Source organism: Cryptomeria japonica, chromosome 9 (genome assembly GCF_030272615.1).
Source record: "Cryptomeria japonica chromosome 9, Sugi_1.0, whole genome shotgun sequence".
Taxonomy (NCBI): domain Eukaryota; kingdom Viridiplantae; phylum Streptophyta; class Pinopsida; order Cupressales; family Cupressaceae; genus Cryptomeria; species Cryptomeria japonica.
In genome coordinates, this window is record NC_081413.1 from 276,015,574 (window position 1) to 276,037,344 (window position 21,771).

The 21,771-nt window shown below is 36.1% G+C and overlaps 1 protein-coding gene across 1 annotated transcript in view; it reads right to left on the minus strand.

Moving 5' to 3' along the window:
- Positions 1-20,799, minus strand: part of LOC131033007 (uncharacterized) — a 39,758-nt gene extending 18,959 nt beyond the window's left edge. Inside the window, exons 1-2 of the mRNA XM_057964114.2 lie at positions 20,179-20,799; positions 14,088-14,262 (exon numbers count right to left, since the gene is read on the minus strand). Coding sequence (XP_057820097.2) covers positions 14,088-14,262; positions 20,179-20,592 — 589 coding nt within the window. The 5' untranslated portion in view covers positions 20,593-20,799. The remainder of the gene's footprint in view (positions 1-14,087; positions 14,263-20,178) is intronic.
- Between the last annotated feature and the right edge of the window lie 972 nt (positions 20,800-21,771).

Consider the following 21,771-nt stretch of genomic DNA (forward strand, 5'->3'; position numbering starts at 1 on the left):
CTTTCCTTGCTCTTGTATTTCTTTTCATCCCCAAATGTAATTTTCTCATTGGTCGAGAGGTAGTTAGTAGTAACAAACCCTAATTAGGGTTTAATTTTATAATCTTGATTGTTGATTTGAAATCAATCCTGGCCATTGAATTGTAACTGAAGAGCCTATAAATTGAGCTCACCCCTCATTTGTAAATCATGGGAGCATGTTGCACAACATGTTGAGATAAACAAATTGTTGTTTACGACTGCCAAAGTAATAAGTAATGCATTATTCGAATTGATGGTGGTTGCTTCTCTTATTTTGGAGTTTGCATGATTCTTATCCCTCATCATAGTTTAGATTTTATTTCATGTATGTTAGACGAATGCAAGATCTAATAAGTATTGATTTATGGTGAATCTTCCGCTCATACTTTTGATGAACAGATGATTTTTGTTCATTGTGTAAAGTTGGTTTGAGCTTACTTTGTGGATGCTTAACTTCTGTCTGGATAAATATTGTTTGATTTGATGGTAGTTATTCATGATGTGAAAATCATAAGCACATCCCTTGAAGATTGCACCCACTTTGTGTAGTTGTCCTAGCATGGCTCAATACCGTCTCTTGAATTCTTATGAATAGATTAGAACTTCTTAACCCTTCCCCTTTTTATCCTTTTTTGAAATTCCAAACTGAAAAATCCAAAAAAGAGAGCATGCATTGTCAAATCCGTCTAAGTCCCAACTTGTGAACAATTCCTAAGCATAAGTCCCCCTTGTATTTCCGCATGCATAACCAAGGAAGCTATCCCACACAAAGTCGCTCGTTCGCACATATAAACCTTGGAGTCGTCGTGTGGTCTTTCTTTGCAATCTTGGCACACGTAGTGATTTTCATCAAGAGAGGGTAGTGTCCTTGACATTTTATTCTAATGTTCGGTGAATGATAAAACATACACCAACACAATGATATATTATGTGCCAAAAACAAACTCTGTATGCAGAAGTTGTGCAAGAATAAAAAAAAGTCCTATAAAAGGCACTTAGAGGCAAAGGGGGCTCAAATCAAGTCGCCCATGTGACCATACAAGCATTAGAGCAAAAAATTGCAGGCCCTTTTAAGGCTGATAGAAGATACGTTGGTGGGTACCTGTGCCAAACACCACAACCAATCACCAAGCAGCCAATGCACATGGGGCACAAAGTCAATAGGCGATAACCAATTTTGAGCGGGTTCCACAACAAATCCACGTCACGGCCTCACGAGCACAAGCCTACCACCAGCCAAGTGACCAAGCAAGTGCTCACACTATTTGATTCAGCATGGAGCAATATAAAAAGGAAAAACTTTTCTGCAAGAAGTATGTGGGACTAAAGTCCCAATAAAGTTCTCCACCAATGTGCAATCGGGCCCACCGCTCAGCGCAAACAAAACCCCAGCCTCCAATATTTGAGGAAAGACTTCATTGTTTCTACAAAGGCAAATAAAAATCCGCCAATCACATTGAAGCTGCAAATCCGTGAAGAGATGTGCACAAAAAATGATATGGCCCACGCAAAGAATAAGCCCTCACACAATAATGAAGGTAAGCCTACACGAACTGTGTTGCAGTCACAGACCAAGAAAAATTCCTCCTTAATATGTGAGAGCCTCCATGATTCCAAGCATATACATTCGCAGAAGATATAAGCCCACAAACCAATCACAAAGGGCATGAATCGCTGATAAAATCTCCACCAAATGAAAAACACAAGCCAAAAATAACACAGATCACAAGGGGAAAGAATGCACTCAAACAAATTCGACCACCCTCAGAATGAATGTGCTTGACTCAGATCTATTTGCAATGAAATCAGCCAAGCACTTCCGATCTGCGAGAATGGAGGTGGCTGCCAACAATAATCCTGCTAGTATAATACAAAAGAACTGCTACAATGGGAATCTTGAACAATGTTGAGCCAAAACTTCACAAGCCGATCCATCATACACGGCTAGCACCGATAAAATGCGAACTCTCTACCAAGAATCGAGGCACCAGCGATAACAACAAATGCACAGTGATGGAGCCGCAATTAATACAGCCCAATAAACCACAAGGAGCAAAACAATTGTTGCCAAATGATAATGGCAAATAATTAGTAAACAAATGCTCTGACTGTAGAAATCAATCTAACCTCAAAATTGACTAATGAATGCTTCTCAAATATGAAAGGAGTAGCGAGAAGGAAGCTTGATACCATGTTGGAGTATTCACTCCACTCCAGGACCTACAACGTGCAAAATAAACCTTCACAGAGAAAAGACAGATAATTCACCAAAATGATGATGTATTGAGATGAGATAAAATGTATATGAGCTCTTCTTATAAAGGCACGAGCGGTTATGAGAGCACCAATGAGGTACAAGGGTAGGTACAACTACCTACCAACTATTGGCACAAAATACTAAATGCAGGTAACTAATAAAATAATATTAACCTTACCTAACACCTAAGAAATGATAATTTGCCTAAGTAAACTTAAGCATGTGAGTTAATATAATTTACTCCAACAGTTTCCTAGCTACTTCATATGCTTTTGCTTACTCTTCAATATATGCCAATACTTGTGCATCTACAAGAAGGCCTTTACCTTTTGGCTTTCCTATACAAAATTTGATGCCTTTTTGAGGGATAAAGCACAAATGTGCTTTCACTCAATTGTATGAGCTCTTATATGGTTCTTTGCAATGAGAACAAATCCAAAGAAAACTTCCTCCACCTAAAAGTTGTTCTACCATTTCCACATATTTCCAAAGGAGAGAGTTTGGGTCCACTGTAATGTCCCCTACTAGATTTAGGCCTATTTTAACCATAATTAATCTATTTCGATATACTTATGAGTTAAACTAAAATAGGAGACAAATCTATCTTAACATGAATCAAATCTATGATATTCCATAGTTCAATTAATTTATCAATTATTAATAAGTAAATTGTTCATCTACCATACTAGATAATTAATTCTATCATGCTAGATAATTAGTTTTATCATCCATAATTCTTAATGCAAGTGTCAACCTTTGTTACTACTTCAGACCTAAGGAAGAAGAGGATGTCTATGTTACCAAAGCGCTTAGAGACAAAAATACAATGGGCTCCCTCAAAGTTTACGGATCCAAGCCATTACCCTATCTTGGGAATCATCCTATTGATTGGATTTAGACTGCCCCTCTTTGAAAACAACTCCATCCCAACTTTCTTAAATACTGACAATAGTAACAAGCATTATATATAGACATATTCTTCTTACAGTTATTAACTTAAGAGTTCTTTCTGATTTACATTCTAATATTGTTATTTGTCTGATCAAACATTATATGTATATGTGTACACACACACACACACACATATCTATCTTCATTTATATTTCAGACTTTATTATAAATGTATATAACTGCAGAACAGTTCATAGAAAGAAGCAGAAATTCTGTAACACTTATGGAATAGACATACCATATTTATATTTCACAATCAGATCTGCATTCCTTATTTAAATCAGATCTGCACTTCTGATTACCAAATTATCCCCCTCAAATGAGGTTCTCTTCTCCCTTTTATATCTCATGTTTGAGGGAGTTGCAACTTTTCATTTCATGCCTTTGACCATTCACTTATTTAAAATTTAATTATATTTAATTATATTCTTTTATATTTTTATTTTTATTTTATTATTATCATTTATCATTAATTATATTTCAAAGTGGGGACATTACACTTTGAAATGAATGGAATGTAGCAGACATTTTTTCAAGGCTTTGTGGATTTAAAATTTAAAATGCAATGGTGAGAGTGTAGAATTCTTCCATTTGGATGAATTATTACTATCCATTTAGTGCTGAAACATAGTTGTCCTATTCACAAATTTATGTGATTATTTTTAATTATTTGATATTGATCCTTTGGTTTATATTATAGTCATTTAATTCTAAGTTAACAGTTCAAGTTGAGGTATGGGGTTTCTAAGGGGTATGCCAATATACCAAAAAACAATTGGGAGTTGGGTATGTTTTGACTATTTGAACTAAAACTTTTATATACATCATGACAGTCGAGTTTTGACTATTAATATGGTGGTGTATTTTGAACTTAACTACTGCTGCATATATGTATATAATTTTTGTTTTTATATATTTTTGTACTAACGAACCTAAAACCCCAAAAAAAACTTTCACCAAACTCATGAGCCCAAACTTGAACCCAAACCAAGACCAGCAACTTTGAAAAAGTCAAAAATAAAGCATTTTGGTCAAATTTTGCGCGAGGTTCCTTGAAAGACATTGAAATTCTCCCCAGGTTCATCCTGATTCAACAAGGCCGAACCCACAGGCTGTGGGTCGGACCTTGTCCGAACCCACAAGGAACTAGCCCTAGGACGGACCGGACCAACCAGGTCCCCCTGCAAAACCCGGTAGCAAAGCTCTTTTGATAAACCACTTTTTCCTTGATAAATAAGATAGTGTCCTTATGACCACTTTTCAGCACCTTAAGTCTACTGACACTTTAATTGCACACTTAAAACACCATTTTAAATAATTAAATAAAAGTTGTCATTTAATTTTATGTTTTTTACAAATTTAATAAATAATTAAATTTCCCCTTTAAACCATCTCAAGGTCTTATGAAAAATATTAATATAGACCAATTAAATTGTCCTAATAAGTCCACCAACTCCTTAAGTGTAAAGGACTTTAGTCCACAAAAAGTTGGCACCAAACACAAGTCTGATGTACCTCCGCAAAAAATGTTTTCAAAATGTCAAATTCACACACGGAAAGTGTTGTTGTGAATATCTATTTCCAAGAACTCACTAATGCTAACAAAAGTTCCTTCCAAAAAACTAGGTGTTCTTCAAGAAAGTTGAAGTTTCCAAGAATGTTGGAATGGACCAAAAAAGGGGGGCATTACATGACCAAAAATTGACTGATTTTAAGAACTTAAGGCAAGGAGACATGTTCATAATAGAATATTGGGAAAATTTTACAAACTTTTTAATTACGTTCCTTGGTATCAATGTGATGAGCAAATCCACATATAGAAATTCATCATGGGATTGAATCCTCGGATTGGAGGAGAGGTGGATGTGCATGTACCTTCATCCACGGATCAAGTGTTCAAGAAGGCCATTGAGCAAGAGCAAAAGATTGTTTATCGTCACCTTGAGGGACAAATTCTGCAAAAGGTATGGGAACTTGAAGAAATCTTCATCCAAACAAAAAAGTTGGAACTGTAGCCAAAATTCTAAACTAAAGTTCAATGGTAAAGGTGCAAAAAATAACGACGATTCTGGATTCAAACGAAGGGGTAATGAGTCCAAAGCAAGAAATGAAAATAGGGAGGATAGAATGTTTGACAATAAAGGACCACCTGATTGGTTCTCTTGTGGAGGCAATCAATATGCGAATATTTTATAGATAATAATCATCACAATCATTTCAAAAATACTCCTCTACCCTCTCAACAAATAGATTTTTAGCAAAGAATTCATGTGGTAGTTGATAATCGCCAAGCTAACTACCAAATTGATTCAATTGAAATGTCGGGCACATTTTTTGGTTGCCCTATTTCCATGTTAATTAATATTGGAGCTACTAAGTATTTTGTGGCACCAAGAGAGCTAGTAAGATTCCTAGAAGAGCAAGTTTTATGGCTAATTCATGGTTAGTACAATATGCAAATTAAGCAAAAGCTAAGGTAGAGCAATGTCATTTTGAAGCTAAGTTAAAACTACCTAGCTCCTTCATGAAGGTGAACCTATATGTAGCATCTTTAGGTTTATGATGTACTCCTTGGGATGAATTGGCTTTGGCACCATAGGGGAAAAGCAAATTGCTTCACAAAAACTATCAAATGCCTAGACCACTTGGGAAATCAAATTCAAATTCAAAGAGTTAATAAGAAGTAAAACTAAAGCAAATTTAATCCTTGCAGCTTAAGAAAGCCAAAAGGAAGGGCTATGAGTTGTATTGAATTAGAGTGGACCAATTGGAAGATTCCAAGGAACCCACATGGAAAACTTACCCTTTTCTTCAAGATTTTCAAGATATTTTTCCTCAAGAATTACTTGGACTACATCATCAGAGGGAATTTGATTTCTCAATTGATATAATCACAAGATTAGAACCTCAGTCCAAAGCTCCATACAAAATGACAACAATAGAGCTTATGGAGCTAAAGGCTCACTTGCAAGAACTGCTTTCAAAAGGATTGATCTGACCAAGAATGTTTATGTGGGGAGCACAAGTGGTTTTTTTCAAGGACAAAATCCTCCATCTATGCATAGATTGTAGTTTGCTCAATAAAGCAACAATTAAGACAAAATATCCTTTTCCTTGTATCGATGATCTTTTTGAGCAAATTTGTGTTGCAACTCTTTTCTATAAAATTGACCTCAAAACAAGATATTACCAATTGAGAATAAGAGAGGAATATGTTGGCAGCAAAGTTGAGAGGGGGGGAGGGGGGGGTGTGAATCAGTTTTCACCAATTAACCTTAACTTTAGATCTGATCATAAACAGCAATAACATAAATAATCACCACATCAACAATACACATAACACAGAGATTTTTGATGTGGAAAACTCAGTTAAGGGAAAAACCACGGTGGGAACCTACCCACAAAAAGATGATACTCTGCAGTAGTATGTGTAAATATTACAATGGGGAATGCACATGCATTCAAGCACACTGCCTAGAGCTCACTGCTCAAAACAACAAAGGGCTACAACCTTGGGAAGGCTCATTGCCTTACAAAAATTGGACAACAATCTGAATTACATGAACTGAAAGAATAGCATCTCCAAATGTCTGATTACAGTTCTGGTTAAGCACACTGTCTGCACAACAACACTTCTCTGCTCTTCCACACTTCTAAATGATAGATTCGCTTGTTCGCACATACAATATACTCTCAGATCATAAACACAACCACAGACACACAACTTACATGATTACAACACCTATTTATACAAATCATCAACCTTGACCACAAGGTCAGCTCAGCACATAAGACCTAATTACAAAATTATGCCACGCGATACATAAATCAATAACCGGACCAATACAATGTCGGCAAGGCCATAGCATGGACCCAAATCAAATCCTCAAACATGCAACACCATCAAATAATTCGCCAAGATAATCCGCAACACGCTAAACCACCGAAAATGTCGCATAACACGAAGAATACCACCAGATCAATAAAATCTTCAATAACCCGCACCACAATCAACGCAGACCACCAAAAAGCATAGGACACAATTAGAGAACATCAACAAGCAACGTGAATTCCACCACAATCACCGCAACAACTCAGATAATAAGAATCATCATTATTTCATCACCGGAGCTCAAGAACACTAACTGACAAACTGAAAGATACACTTGCGAAGTGTTAATTTTAACAATCAGATTATAACAAACTGTAGATAAACAGTAACTGCAATGAAAACACAAGACAAAGACACAACAATACCCTGGGAAAACCTCCCTCTTGGAGGTGAAAAACCCAGCCTCAAAATTCAATATGTATAATCTCAAATGTAGGCAAGTACAAGGCAATGAACTTATCTCAGATTGCTGTCCAATCAGCGAGGTAGCAGATCAAAGTCTTTCTTTACTTAACAATGTAGATTGCAGCCCTTATCAACAGCAGGTGGCTAAAGGAAGATCAACAATGAATTCTCATACAATGTAGGCCAATTCACATGTTCCAGCCTATGCATGAGAGTCCTCTCAGATTCGCATGGATATCTTTATGATTCGCTTCAAGGAAGACCAGATTTGCACAAGAAGAGTCTTCATCAAATTCGCATGATGATCTCGACAAATTCACTCCACCATCAGCCTTAGTAAATTCACACAATTGACTTGATCAAGTTCGCACAAGTGAAGGAGAGATCGCTGTTTTGGAGAGCAGATTACATTCGCATAAGATGATGAATAATGACTTCATTTGATGTTTGTTTTATATCCATCCTTTGGCGCCAATCACCCAAGTCGGCTTGCATATTAATTTATTTATATTACATTGCCATTTTATAAGTTACATCATTTGCCTTCACATTACATGTGTTTGGGCCCAGTCCTAAATATTTCGAATTACATGAGAGATAATACATATGGATTTTAATTGTCATTGACAACATTAAAATGCAATAGTCAGGTATCTGAGCTAGCTACTATTTTCAACACAAAGTACCAAATCATGAACCATCCAATCTAAGGACATGCATGAACGTCCCAAACACTTTCCAAAATCCGCAACTCATAAGGAATCAATTCCAGAGCAAACCAATCCAGAAATCACAACTCTGCAACACCGAACCAACAGAAAAACCAACCACTACACCGGATCACACAACTCAAGCAAATCACCTCATAGCATCATAAAACTCATACTGAATCAACTAGAGATAAGCATCTCAAAACCCAATAAACCACATCAACACATCTGCAACAAATCACCCAAAACAACTCTATGCAACAAACCAATTCTCTACAACACAGGAATATGTTGACATCAATGACAACAACACATTCCAACAACTCTAATATCCAACAAAATAAATTCCTAAAACAACTTTTAGAACAAGGTATGTTCATTATGAGTTCACAATGTAGCCTTTTGGATTAACAAATGCACCAATTGCATTCATGAGCTTAATAAATAGTGTTTTCAGAGATTACCTAGATAAATTTGTGTTATTCTTCTTGGACAATATTTGGATATATTCCAGAAATGAGAAAGAACACTTGTATCATTTAAAGTTAGTGATGCAAGGGTTGAGAGAGCATAAGTTGTATAGTAAACTTTCCAAGTTTGCATTCTTTCAAAAGGAAGTGCAATATTTAGATCATGTTATTTCTATCGAGGGAATTTATGTTGACCTGACAAAGATAAAAGAAATTTTGGAATAGCCAAGATTGAAAAATGTTCATGAGGTGCATAGTTTCATGGGATTGGCAAGATACTGCAAGAAATTTGTGCTATGCTTTTATAAAATAGACAACCCCATCACATCACTTTAGAAGAAGGGTTGTTCATTTGTGTGGTCATATAAGTGTAAAGAAGCTTTCCAAATCCTAAAGAAAATATTGACTTCAGCCCCAATTCTTAAAGTTCCTGACCTTGAAGATGATTTTGTAGTCATCACAAATGGATCGAGTGAGGTTTGGTGGTGTACTTATGTAGGATGGTCAAGTTGTGGCCCATGAGTCTAGGAAGCTCCATCCAATTTAATTGAACTACACCCCACATAATCTAGAACTTGCAGTGATAGTGTACACATTGCAAGTTTGGAGGCATTACTTGTTGAGCAAGCCGTTGAGTTACAAACAAATAATTTGGGAATCAAGTATATCTTAACACAACCTTACCTGAATGCACACCAAAGGCGACAGCTGGAATTTTTGTCGGACTATGACTTTGAAATCAACTATATTGAAGGGCAAAGAAAACCAAATGGCTGATGCTCTTAGACACAAACGACACATTGTTCCAATGGCTATTATTCAATCAGCTTTCCAAAAAGCCCTATCAAAAAATTTGCAAGATTATCAATATGATGCATATCATTTTGAGCCTATGGCTTTTTGAGGTACCAAGACAAAATGTATGTTCCAAACCAAGGAGGTGAAGGTTTGAGGACGTTAGCACTAAGAGAAGCTCATTGTTTTCCTTGTTCCGAACACCTAGTTGTAAACAAGTGGATGGCTAATCCAAAGCCACAATATTTCTGAAAAGGAATCAAGTAGGATACAGCCGATTTTGTGGCTAGATGTTTAGATGTTAGAGTGTCAATGTGTTAAGAAACAATGCATGCACCTTGCAGGATTACTCTATCCACATCATGTACCAAAGTGGAAATGGCTAGTGATCAGTATAGATTTTGTCCAAGGTCTTCCAATGTCAAGGATACACCACAATATGACCCTAGTGGACGAAAGTTGCTCATTTAATACTAGGAAACTTGTTAATTGGTGCACCAGTCCTTGCAAAAATATTCGCTCAAGATATCTTTGGACTCCATGGAGTTGTAAAAAAGATTATTGAGATGCATGGTTGACTGAGGTTTTGGCAAACCTTGTTTTCAATGTTGGGAACTTGGTTGAATATCAGTTCGACTTCACCTAAAAACAGATGGTCAAATTGAAAGGGTGAATTAGGTGTTGGAATTTTTGCTGCAAATGTATTGTATGGAGTTGAAATATCTGCGTTTACTGCATGATGGAATATTGAAAAAGGTTTTTAACTATTAGTAATTATGCAACATATATCCTCTTTCTTTTTTATGCTAGGCATGATACTAGTAACTTTAAAAGAGCAAAAGGATCCTATTGCTGTGAGTAGTCATGCCACCCAGCTTACTGCACCTCCACAATTTGTTCTTGTTTTTATCTTGATAGAAAGACTTTCAAGTGGTGTTACATTATGGATTAGACTATCTTGCAGATAATCCAAGACCTAGTGAGATTCCTAAGAGATTGCCATGATTTGCAAGGATATAACACAGTTATGGATTCCTTGTGGTGTTTTGGCGACTATTTTGTTTATCTATACTTGAAGAACACTTGCAACTGGATATTGACCTATTTACTATGATCAAAAATTCGATCCATTAAATTTGCAAATGATGATAAGATTAACCTTATATTTTACTAGATGACTAAATTATAATTAAGTTAAAATGCTGAACTTCTAAAGAACTACAAAATTTATGTGTTAAATTGTATGCTTGGTTTCACCATGTCTGTATGTGACTGAATGATATGTGATAGCTATTTTATCTTGGATGTATTTGGTCGGTGAATTGAGCATGCAGATCATATGTGGGGTTAAGTCGAGTAATGGGAGCTTGTGCTAGGTGCCAAAAGTACCCCATTTTCTTAACTTTGTATGGGAAAGAAAACCAGTTATGTTTAAGACCTATAATCACTTGGACCTTCAGACCTCAGCCATGTATCGACTAGGCCATGTTTTAACCCAGGTACCATGCTGAGATTGTAACGATTATCTTTGTGTGAAAATCTCTGTGTAAGCATTGTACAATGTAAACTAAACCATTCCCATATATCTTTTCTTACCCTTCCCAGACTCATATTCGGCTCTGACTCGACAAGGCTGACTCGACTCAGACTCGGCAATGACTCGGCAACGACTCGGCAAAATAAGAAAACCCTTGAAATTTAGAGATTTTTAACGATTTAAAACTTGTTTCATACACCCATTATTGAATTAAGCTTAAAGACACTATAACATCATCAAATAGAACCTAATTTGATCACATACATAAACATACATCCATCACATGCGTAGAAATGTAAATTGTAGCTGAAGGAATTAGAAAACATAGATATATAGAGTTATAAATGTTGTCCAATGTATATAAAATCCATGACTTTAAATGTTCCCAAACATATATGTAACTGTAAAGTGTAAACAAAAACAAGTCTATGGTTCAGGCTCTGGCTCAGCCTCGTCTATCTACCTCCTAGAAAGGCGTCTAAGGTAGGTCCTGGATGACTGAGTAGCCATAGTCTTTGCCTGTGATGTGCCAATCTGAGTAGACTCACTAGGAGTAACATCACATAACTCATCCACGTCAGCTATCTGATGACAATCAACTTGTGGATCAACTGTCGTCCCACTCTACTCGATAAACTGAGATGGATAGTGGGTAAACTCCAGCTCCATCCTCGTGAAATTCCGAACATACCGTCCAAGTGTCAACATCCACTATACACCACTACATCTATACATCTGAAGTGAAGCAACCCATGTAGGATCCACGAAAGAAAGCTACTACACATGTCTATACCATGATCCTTCATCTGGGATGCAAACCCCAAGATCTGGACTGGGTGGGACGTAGCCCTCAGCAGTTATTGGCATTGGATTCTTCAAACAGAGTGCATTGTTGACAAAAATTGAGTACGCCATTCTTCATTGTGGATTCAGGTTGCAGAGTAAGGGTTTCAGCATGGCAGATTGATTCTTCAACTTGGGCCTGATCCTTGCAGCCTTAGGGCTGCCTTTTGCAGCAGGTACATCCCACGTGGAATGTAAGGAATGCATGTATTCAGCCTTAGAGGTATTCTTGATTTATGATCACTATTCACCTTTCAGTTTGGCATCATTGTTGGATGTAAGTTCCTTGGATCTGCATTGGAATTATTATTTGGTTTTACAAATCAGCAATTTGTTGCCTGATCATGCTCTATCCTCCTCCTCTGCCATAGCCATAGCCTCAGCTGCTCTGTCTGCCTGGTCAACCCACTCAAGGTCCTCATCAGTGAAGACTGGATCGGTGGCCTCAATGAGCCAATCGGACTCGGGGTCGACTTCCTCTAGAGTGATCGGAGAGGAGTCAATGTCCAAAATCTGTCTGGTCCTGAGACGGAGGTTGTAATGAACAAAGAAATCATTAAAAAATGGCAAAAAAAATAATTAAAAAATGTTGTTTTTTTTTGTTTTTTTGACTGCACTTTTTTAAGTGACGTCGGTCGGGTCACGACCTCGGACTTGGAGAGTCAGGGAGTGACTCGCTGACTCAGCGAATCAAGCGAGTCACGCCCCCTGACCCGTCCGAGCCCGGGTCAGGGTCACCATGAGCCGGCAGGGGTCACCTGGCCCGCTAACTCGCGTGACTCGCCGCGAGTCACGAAACTCTGGTCTTAAGTGGTATTTCTCTCATGATCTCCACGGGGTTCTATCTTTTGGTTTTTCCATGTCTGTGGATGTGTATATCTGATTTTCATTTTATTGCTTTCCTTTACCTTGAGATGTCTGTATTCCTGAGTTTATTAGGTCCTAGGCTGTTAGTCAAGTGATCAAATATGCTGCTCCAGTGTCTGCAAGTTGGTTGAGTAGGTAACCTTCCATATCATAAATGGGAAGCAATATAGCCATGTGGGGAACAGCACCTACAAAGATCAATCGGATGTAAAAGAAGTTTGGAGGATGGATGATCAGGCAAGTTAATTGAAAATTTGAGATGCCTTATACTTCTATTTATGGTCAGTGTTTTTCCTTTCTCAGGGAATTGTGTTTGTGGGAAGATCATTGCCCTTTGTATGTGTGAGACTATGTCAAGCTGGAAGTCGGGTTTTGATTGCTTAGTGGTCAACCTTGAAGTCTGTTGTCAGGATAAATCTCAGAATCTCCTGTTTTTCATGCCTGCCTTGAACACAACTATGACCCTCAACTCGGAATTGAGAAGCTCGAACAAAAAGAGATGATGGAAACCTACCCAGGATAGATGGCAGGTTTAATTTTTGCAGCATAATCTGGAAATAGTCAACCAAGGAATAAATCGAGTATTGTTAATAAATAAGAAAATTATGGTTTCGCAATATGCTTGGATTGGATGATTTAACTGGAGGGAACCTACACAAAATTGCTTGAACAACCAGGTTAAGACTTGAATTGTAGGATCCATTGATACTATGGTTTAACCAGCACTTAAGAGCCATAGTAGAAATGGACTGCTACAATGTTATTGTTAAACGGGCAAAAACCTGAATGTGTGATAAGTTTTAAAATAAAAATAATGAATGAAAAATATATGCTGGAGGGAATTAAACATAAAACGTGTAATCACTTTCAAAAAAAAATTGTTAGACCAGTTTCATATATTTTCCTTAGGTTAAAATTGTGGGCATTACAGGACTGGACTCTTGGTTTACTACCTTAACTATTCTCTTAGGCTAAATAAAATATAAAAGTAAAACCAATAAAATATCCATCAATCCAGCCATGCACATGATTTATCATAAGATGAAAAAACAAAGCAGGCAAAATACTCATACAGTCCACCCATGGGTAAGCAGCTGCATATGGACCCTAACTATGGGCTTATATTGACCAAATGCAGAAGTGACTTCTTATTTTTAGTACAAAATGCTATCACTCACTCACGTAACAATAATACACACTAGTTGCTCTCAAACATGAAAGAAAGTGACTGTAATGAAGTTATTTAGCAAACATTCATCTTAATTTGGAAGGATGAATTTCTAATCAAGAAGTGAAAGCAATGAAAAAGAAGGCTTGAATTGATTATGAGATATACAAACCATGAACATCACTGGTCAAAACATTGTCCTCAGGAGGACGGCAGAAAACAAGATCTGTGTGAAAGCGATTCAGCAACTTTTGAACTATCTTGTCACGAGTCAGTGGAACCCTTTCCAGTGCTGTACAGGATAGCCTCATCAGTGGCATTGTGAAAGGCCTTATTCCATCTTTTAGCTGCCAAAATACATAAATATGTCAAGCAAAATACTTCCATCCGGTTGTATTCTTGAAGACCAAATAGATGCTTCAACATTTCTCATATGTTATGATGTGTAAAAACCTTACATGTTAGACCAATTCATCACACAGATCTTAAGTAATATTAATTTATTATTGATTTTTCTGATTTATTCCTCTTCTCTTAATTTGTTTTTTGTGCACTGTCGGAAAATATGAAAATTTATATAAGATATTTAAGCTTCATGGTCAATTTTATTTAGATACTTTGACTTCTGTGGGATTCTTAATCATGTATATTAGCTCATCTCTTTGATGACAAATTTCCATTAGTCATTTCTTTTATGATTCTTCTCAAATGTAAATTGGAAATAATCCAAAGGCAAGGGTATCCACAAATTACACAAGCACCTTTAAGTGATGTTAGTACTGGATAGAAATAAATTGCTCGCACATCAATCAAGAGACTTTCACCCCAAAGTCTGTTCCTAAAAAGGGGTAAGAGTCCCTTGGTTGATGAATTAAAATAACATATACTCATGAATGTGGTTTCTAAACTGAACAGTGTTCTCTGCTTAACAATGCATTCCACCATGCAGTAAATAAATTTGGGAGGGAAGTGTTTTCTATTCACAAACAAAAAACAATGACTTTCTTCTGTTTTTTGGTGATCTCTCAAATGTATATTTTCTGTGGAATGAATTACAAATTCCAAACTTGTACTTACATAAATTTCTGATGTCTGCATGAATCAGTTTAAGCTAAAAAAACTGAAATAGTGTACTTTCACTTAATCTTAAGATTTCAGTAGCTATAAAATTTACAATGTTCTGAAAGTTTAGAGTAAAGACTGTTTCTAAATTTTAAAATAAAAGCCAAATCACAAAGAAAGAGCACGAGGAATACTTTAGTGGTGGGTTTTTTCACTCTTGGGCAATTGTCAACATTGAAACATTTTGTGATCGTCAAACGAGGGTGCAGAGGGAAACATTCGGTATTGCTCCTTCAAACCCAGATATATAGAATGAGGTTATGGATGATCATAACTGCTCATTTGGAGCAAATGGTTGCTGATGTAGGGGCATCAACTTCCATTTCACATATCTAGTCATAGCTGCCTTGGGAGCAAAGTTGTATGGACATGGATATGGATATAGATATGGTATTGGAAACGGATACATCCATTTTTTAAGACCCCCAATATGGATACAGCTGAATATGACATTCATAAAAATCAAATACACATATATTTAACACAATTTTCTAAGTTATAGGCGATTTCCATTACTTTAAAAGCAATATAGACACATGATTGCTTCATAAAGAATTATAATTGATTTAATAATTTATAATATGCAAAAAATAGTAGAGTTGCATGGAAGATAACCCAAAAAAGTGGGTCGCTGAAATAGAGAAACATTTCATTTGCCTTCCTCATTTGGTTCAGGTTTTGTTTATACCAAAAAAAAAATTGCATGATTGAATTTTTTTTTAAAATGGAGTTTAGGAAGATTTATGTCAAATTTAAAAAAAATCAAATCACATAGTATCTGGTACAGTTGGAAAATCAAGGTTTTTTGGGCACACATGGGTACAACCTAAGTCACAGGATACGACGATTTTCATGGATGAGGTTCGAATTTAATTGAATTTCAAACTTCTATAAAAAAAATTGAATTTAATCGAATTTCCTCTATAAAGCACTGCTATCCACCTCTAAACACAACTCAGCTGTTCATGGGTATTCTTTGTATATGCTTTGTATCTATTGGGTCATGGGTGTCTGCAACTGCTGGGTCGCCCTCGGATTTTCTCCAACAAGGGTCGCTATTCTGATAATTTATTAGCAGTATATATATATTTAAAAATAAACAAAATTATAAAGGCGAATTTTATCTGAATTTTTCCCTTGTCGAATTTCATCCGAATTTCATGACTGTCGAATTTGAATTCGAATTCGAACCTTGTGACTTAGGGTACAGCATCCAACGTGTATCCATGCCATATCATATCAGTATCCATATTGGATACGGGGATACGCACACCCGGGGAGGAGCAGAGGCATACCTGGCTACTCTGCTTAAAGGCTATTTGAATTTTGAATTCTCCAGTTTTGTTTTGTATGAGTAAGAATTCTATGACAATATGTAGTCTAAGACTGAATAGTCAAGGAGAATTTGAGAGTTGGCGACATTGAATCTTAGTTTATGTCTTCTAATTGAAGTTTGGACTTTGTTTCTCTTTCTAAGCACTATGTTTGGCATGAAATAACATTTGCAATTTTTTTCCCATTTTTTTATGTGTATTTTAGTGTCTTTTAATTTGCTGTGTTTTTCTCATTTTAAACTCATGTAATTGAATCCCATTTACACTTTCAGTTTGTTGTGTCGTTTCCATCTAAGTATAATGCTAATACAAATTTGACAAATATCACCATACGCATTGGAACAAAAATAATTTAACCATCACCCATTGAGAATGTGTGTGTATGTATGGGAAAAAATGTTCAAAGGGCAACCAAAGGGCCTATCCAACAAACAAAGTGAATATAAGCAGATATCTTTAAAATATCCCAACATATTTTTTTCTCGGCAGGGTTCCAGACATTTTCCTGAAAATATCACAAGTTTTTCAAAATGTCATTGACCATGAATTTGACCAAAATTTTCACCAATATTTATCACAGTACTATCAGCAATATATCACAATATTGAATTTATCATAATATATCACCAGTTACATCAGATAAATTCATTTTTCTTGAGAAGCCTCAGGCCTAAGTTTATTTAATCACTCTTCTCAGGAACTTTTTATAAACAGGTTATATGCATTGAATAGTGTAAGTAGCTGTTAAAATTCCAGCTGCCACTATTGAATAGTAGTCAGGTCTGTCGCCACAGGACAATGGCAATTACTGCTGTAATTATTTCAAAAAATGAACATAGTTATCTACGGATTCAAAACCTTGTAAATAGGGAACGTAACTGTTCTTATTGTGATTACTGATTGTGACCGTTGCCTTTGATAACAGCGAGCAATGCTGTCATTATTTATGATTTGTGAGCATAGTCATTACTAGGGATGGCGGATTCCAATTGCCATGGGCAACATTGGAATCCACCCAAGGGGGCCAGCCCCTTCCCCAACGTGTAGGGCTGGGCCCTATACCTCACGGCATCAAATGAAGATCCCACGCTACACTCAAGCCAACACGCCACCATGTATTGGGCCAACCCTATCCTAATGCTTTCGGTTAAATAAATAAATTAAAGTCATTAAATCATAATGCAAGCCGACATGATTAAGATTATTATCCCCCATATAAATAAACTCCAACTTCACTCTATCATTCACTCATTCAGTTTTTCATCCATACGAAATATATGTGCCTACCAATGCGAATTCAAGAAGAAGACTACATCCGCAATTAAAGGGATTTATCCCTGTCATATCAGTGAACTACACATGGCAGTTGTGGTGTGAAATTCATTAATGAAGAGAGTGAACTAAGGGATAAGGTTGCTGTCCATCAAAGAGCAGACTTCATACATTACCAACCTAGGGTTTGGACCTAATTGCTGTTGGAGGGGTTAAAGGTGCAGATGTGACTACTTGATGCTTGTGAAAGTGCAGTTTTGTGGAAGACATTATCAGTCCTAAGTACAAACACCTTCAAGTACTTGAGATAAGTGTTGTAACCCTCATATGAACATAATTCATAATCAGATCTAAGGATCTTTTCTGGCTGGGTTTTTCCTCCTAGGAGGTTTTCCTAGGGTAACCGTGTCTTGTTCTTATTTTGTTCATTTCTTTGTTATGCCTAAATCTGGAAAACTATAAATCTTTCATCTAATCAATTTAGTTAGAAACTAAAATCTGGTTTTCTGAGTTTATATTAATCTGAAAGTGTTTAAACTAACAGCGAGCAATGCTGTCATTATTTATGATTTGTGAGCATAGTCATTACTAGACAAAACTGTGAAATGATTATGCTATTCGTTGGACTTGTCATTATTATTGCACCACAGATGTTAGTGCTGTTCTTGAGTTGCTGTCATTTCTACTTATAATGGATATTGTTGTCACAGGGAATTTTCATTGTTACATATCAGTGTCAATAATGTCTTTCAGTTGAGATTGTTGTTATCATTATTGTCTTTTGAAATAAAGATCCTTATGTGATTAGTAATCTTCTTATGATCACTGATCAGAAACATTCTGTCCTTAGTGTGATCTGTATCATTCTTGATTATTACAGTAATTGGTAGCATTGTTATTAGTACTACAATCAATTAATATGTGTGTCACTACTGCTGTCATAACATTAGAGGAAGTACTGCTGATCATAATGATTAATAGATAACCTTATTGTTAAGACAGACCATTGCAGTCCTGAAATGCTAGGCATGTTGTTGGCACTGCTGTAAACATAAAAGTCATTTGAAGAGGTTAGGGAAACTGCTGCTGTCAATTTTAACACTGTAGTTACCGTTTTGTGTATAGACATAGACTCTTGGAATCGATAGTTAATAAGAATGGTATGCTTAAAAGGTCTTATTTACCTTATTGTATTTTATCGCATGGAGGGTGCATTATCATTCTGGCAGAGTTTTTGTTAACAATGTTAAAGATTTGTATTAGCTGTGATCAGTGATCTCAAAATTAAATAGAAAAATCCTTATTTCAAACTAATAATCTATCATGTACACTTGTTTACTTTCTCACTCTCACTCTCCATGCAATTAGGATGGCGTTAATGTAAAAAACATCATCTCTCTTTTTTATTTCAATTTTTCACTTTTTTGGGGGTTATTGATATGTTCCTGGTTTCTTTCCCAATAATATCCCAAGGAATTGAAAATATCTTTATCTTTTGGCATGCTAAGAAATTCCTGAGAAAAATATTTGCTTAACAAACATTAAAAATACAACCTATGGACTAAAATAAACCACTCTGTGACACACCAGTTTGTATGGGTTTGGGCTAGCTTTAATATTGACTTTTGCCGCAAAAAGAAATCAATAACAAAATATATAAGGGGCAACCAATAAATAATAACATTGAATACTACTTACTAAAAAATATATTATTCAACTATCATAGTCCTAGTTGCATGGGTCTTGACTAGTTTTACTATCAACTCTGGGCCTGGGTGGTTTTAATATTGATTCTACCGAATAAATCTACATCAGAACAAGAGAACCAAACGATCCAACTAATGAACAAAAACATTGAAAGTACCAGATTATATGTAAAAAAAATCAAATTTTAGTTTATGAATAGATCTCAGGCTTCTCTGTAATTAAAAGAAGAGACTTCCAGTTCATAAGGCTTCGGACAAGTTTTGATATTGGCTCTGCCACAGAGAGATAGATCACAAAAGGACACAAAGGAACCAAGTATGAACAAAAAAATCGGGAGTACCAACCGTTATGTGAAAAAAAATTTAGATTATGTAAGGGTCTAAGCTAGGTGTTTTGTATAAGTGAAGCAATTTTATTAGTTTCATGATTGTGTAGTGCTTGTTTAAAACTAAATTATTGATCGAAAGATAATCTTTACAACTAGTATCAGAGGCCTTCAAGTATAGTAATATAATCATTAATGATTTTAAGGTTCGACGAATGACATTTGACCAGTTGAATCTCTTTTGAAACCCAACATCAGGTTTAAATAATAAATGATAGAATGCATTGAAGTCCTTATAAAAAACATCTTCCGGGTAGATTAATTATAATTTGACAAGTGCTGATAAAGAAGTTGGCATTTATTCGGGCTTTTTCCAGAGAAATCCAAATCCAAAGCTTGCTGGGAATATTGGGGACTGGGGCAACAGCCCTGCTTCTACATAATGTGTTCCAGCCCAGATTTGAAAAAAAGGGAAATTACCAATTATCAAATTAAAAAAGTACCTGATATTCCCATTCGGCAGCGATAGCACTAGCCAAGGCCAATGTGGGCAACTTGAGAGGCCTCTTAGAGGGCGTCCTGAGTGTCCGATAATCCAACATTACATTCCATCCATTTCCATCTTCTGCTTCCCTTATTGTGGCTTTTTTGTAAAACCTTTTGCCTATGATGGATCCACTAGCTGAAGTGATGGGCACGGTAGCAAATGATTCGCCAAGTGCAGAGGGTGGGGTGTATATAACGTCCGAATTATTGTTCCTGTCTATTCTCGATTCTTCTGCTGCTGCTGTGCTGTAATCACGGGATTTTAGAAGCCATTGAAATCTTGACGATAACGGATATGCGAGTACATATGAGATGTTTTGTGGAGTCGTTTGCATCCTTCCAATTATAACTTTTGCATACGAAGCAGCCATTTTTTGTACTTTTAAGGGCCAAATGAATCACGCAGGAAAACCCCCCAAGCAGGGTTTTTGTGGTTTTAACTGTTGTATGAATGAAATGTACTGAAAGATTGTTTTATTGAAATTAGAACTAAGTTCTTGTTTTTGGTACAAGGAGTGACTGGTTATTGGTAGGCATGAAATGAAAAATCTTAATGATGATCATAAGATCAAGCAATATATGGGATTCATGATCGTAAATAACAGTATGGATTCAAAAGAATCATCTATAAAACTTCAACTACAATTTGAGAATGATCATTATTATTTGTTAATTTTGGTTCTTCTTGAATTTTGACCATTATTATTTGTTAATCTTGGTTCTTCATGAATTTTGACCAAGTAATCTAATATCTTTGTTATTTGTTCTTCTAAGAAAAGAACAAAGCAATCAAAGACTCAACTTTTAGAATATCAATATATTCAATTTAGAATGAATGAATGATTTTATTGACATTCATGAGATCGATCAGTTTATAGGACCAAGGATTCACATCCTTAAACTATCTGAATATTCCTTTTAATGTCCGATCTCCTGCTATGTATCTTGACTAGAAAGATAGCAGTCTGGTTGATCTTACTCTCATCAAATAAATGGTGCATGTTGTCAGCCTTGAAGATGATCTTGTGTTGAGCACGAATATCAACATATGCTATGCACTCAATGAGAAAGTGTCATTATGTCTCAATTGCACCCATCCTACAAAACAAGCAAGTTATCTCTTCCCATACCTCTTTGGGCCTTTTCCACCTACCTATTTTGCACTTGAGATGATGTGAACCAGTCCTCAATTGCGCCACTAACAACCTTGCTTTCCCTTTAATAACTACCCCTAAATATGATTTCTCTTTATGTTCCCAAGTTGGGTTAAACTCTTTGATGTAATACGCCTTTTTACATCCAATGTGGTTAGTCCACATGGCAGTCTGAAACTTTTCTATGACAAACTTTTTTATTTCCTCATTGGTATTAGGACATTCATGCAACTTGATGTTCCACTTGTTCAACCACTTTTTGTTTTGTTTCATCCAAGTTTTCTTCCTTCGTTCCAGACCTTCTTCCATTGCAATTTTGGGCCATCATTGGTTATACATGTTTTCAACCTTCTTTAGATAACTTATTAATTGTGTTATCACTGACACCTCCAACAG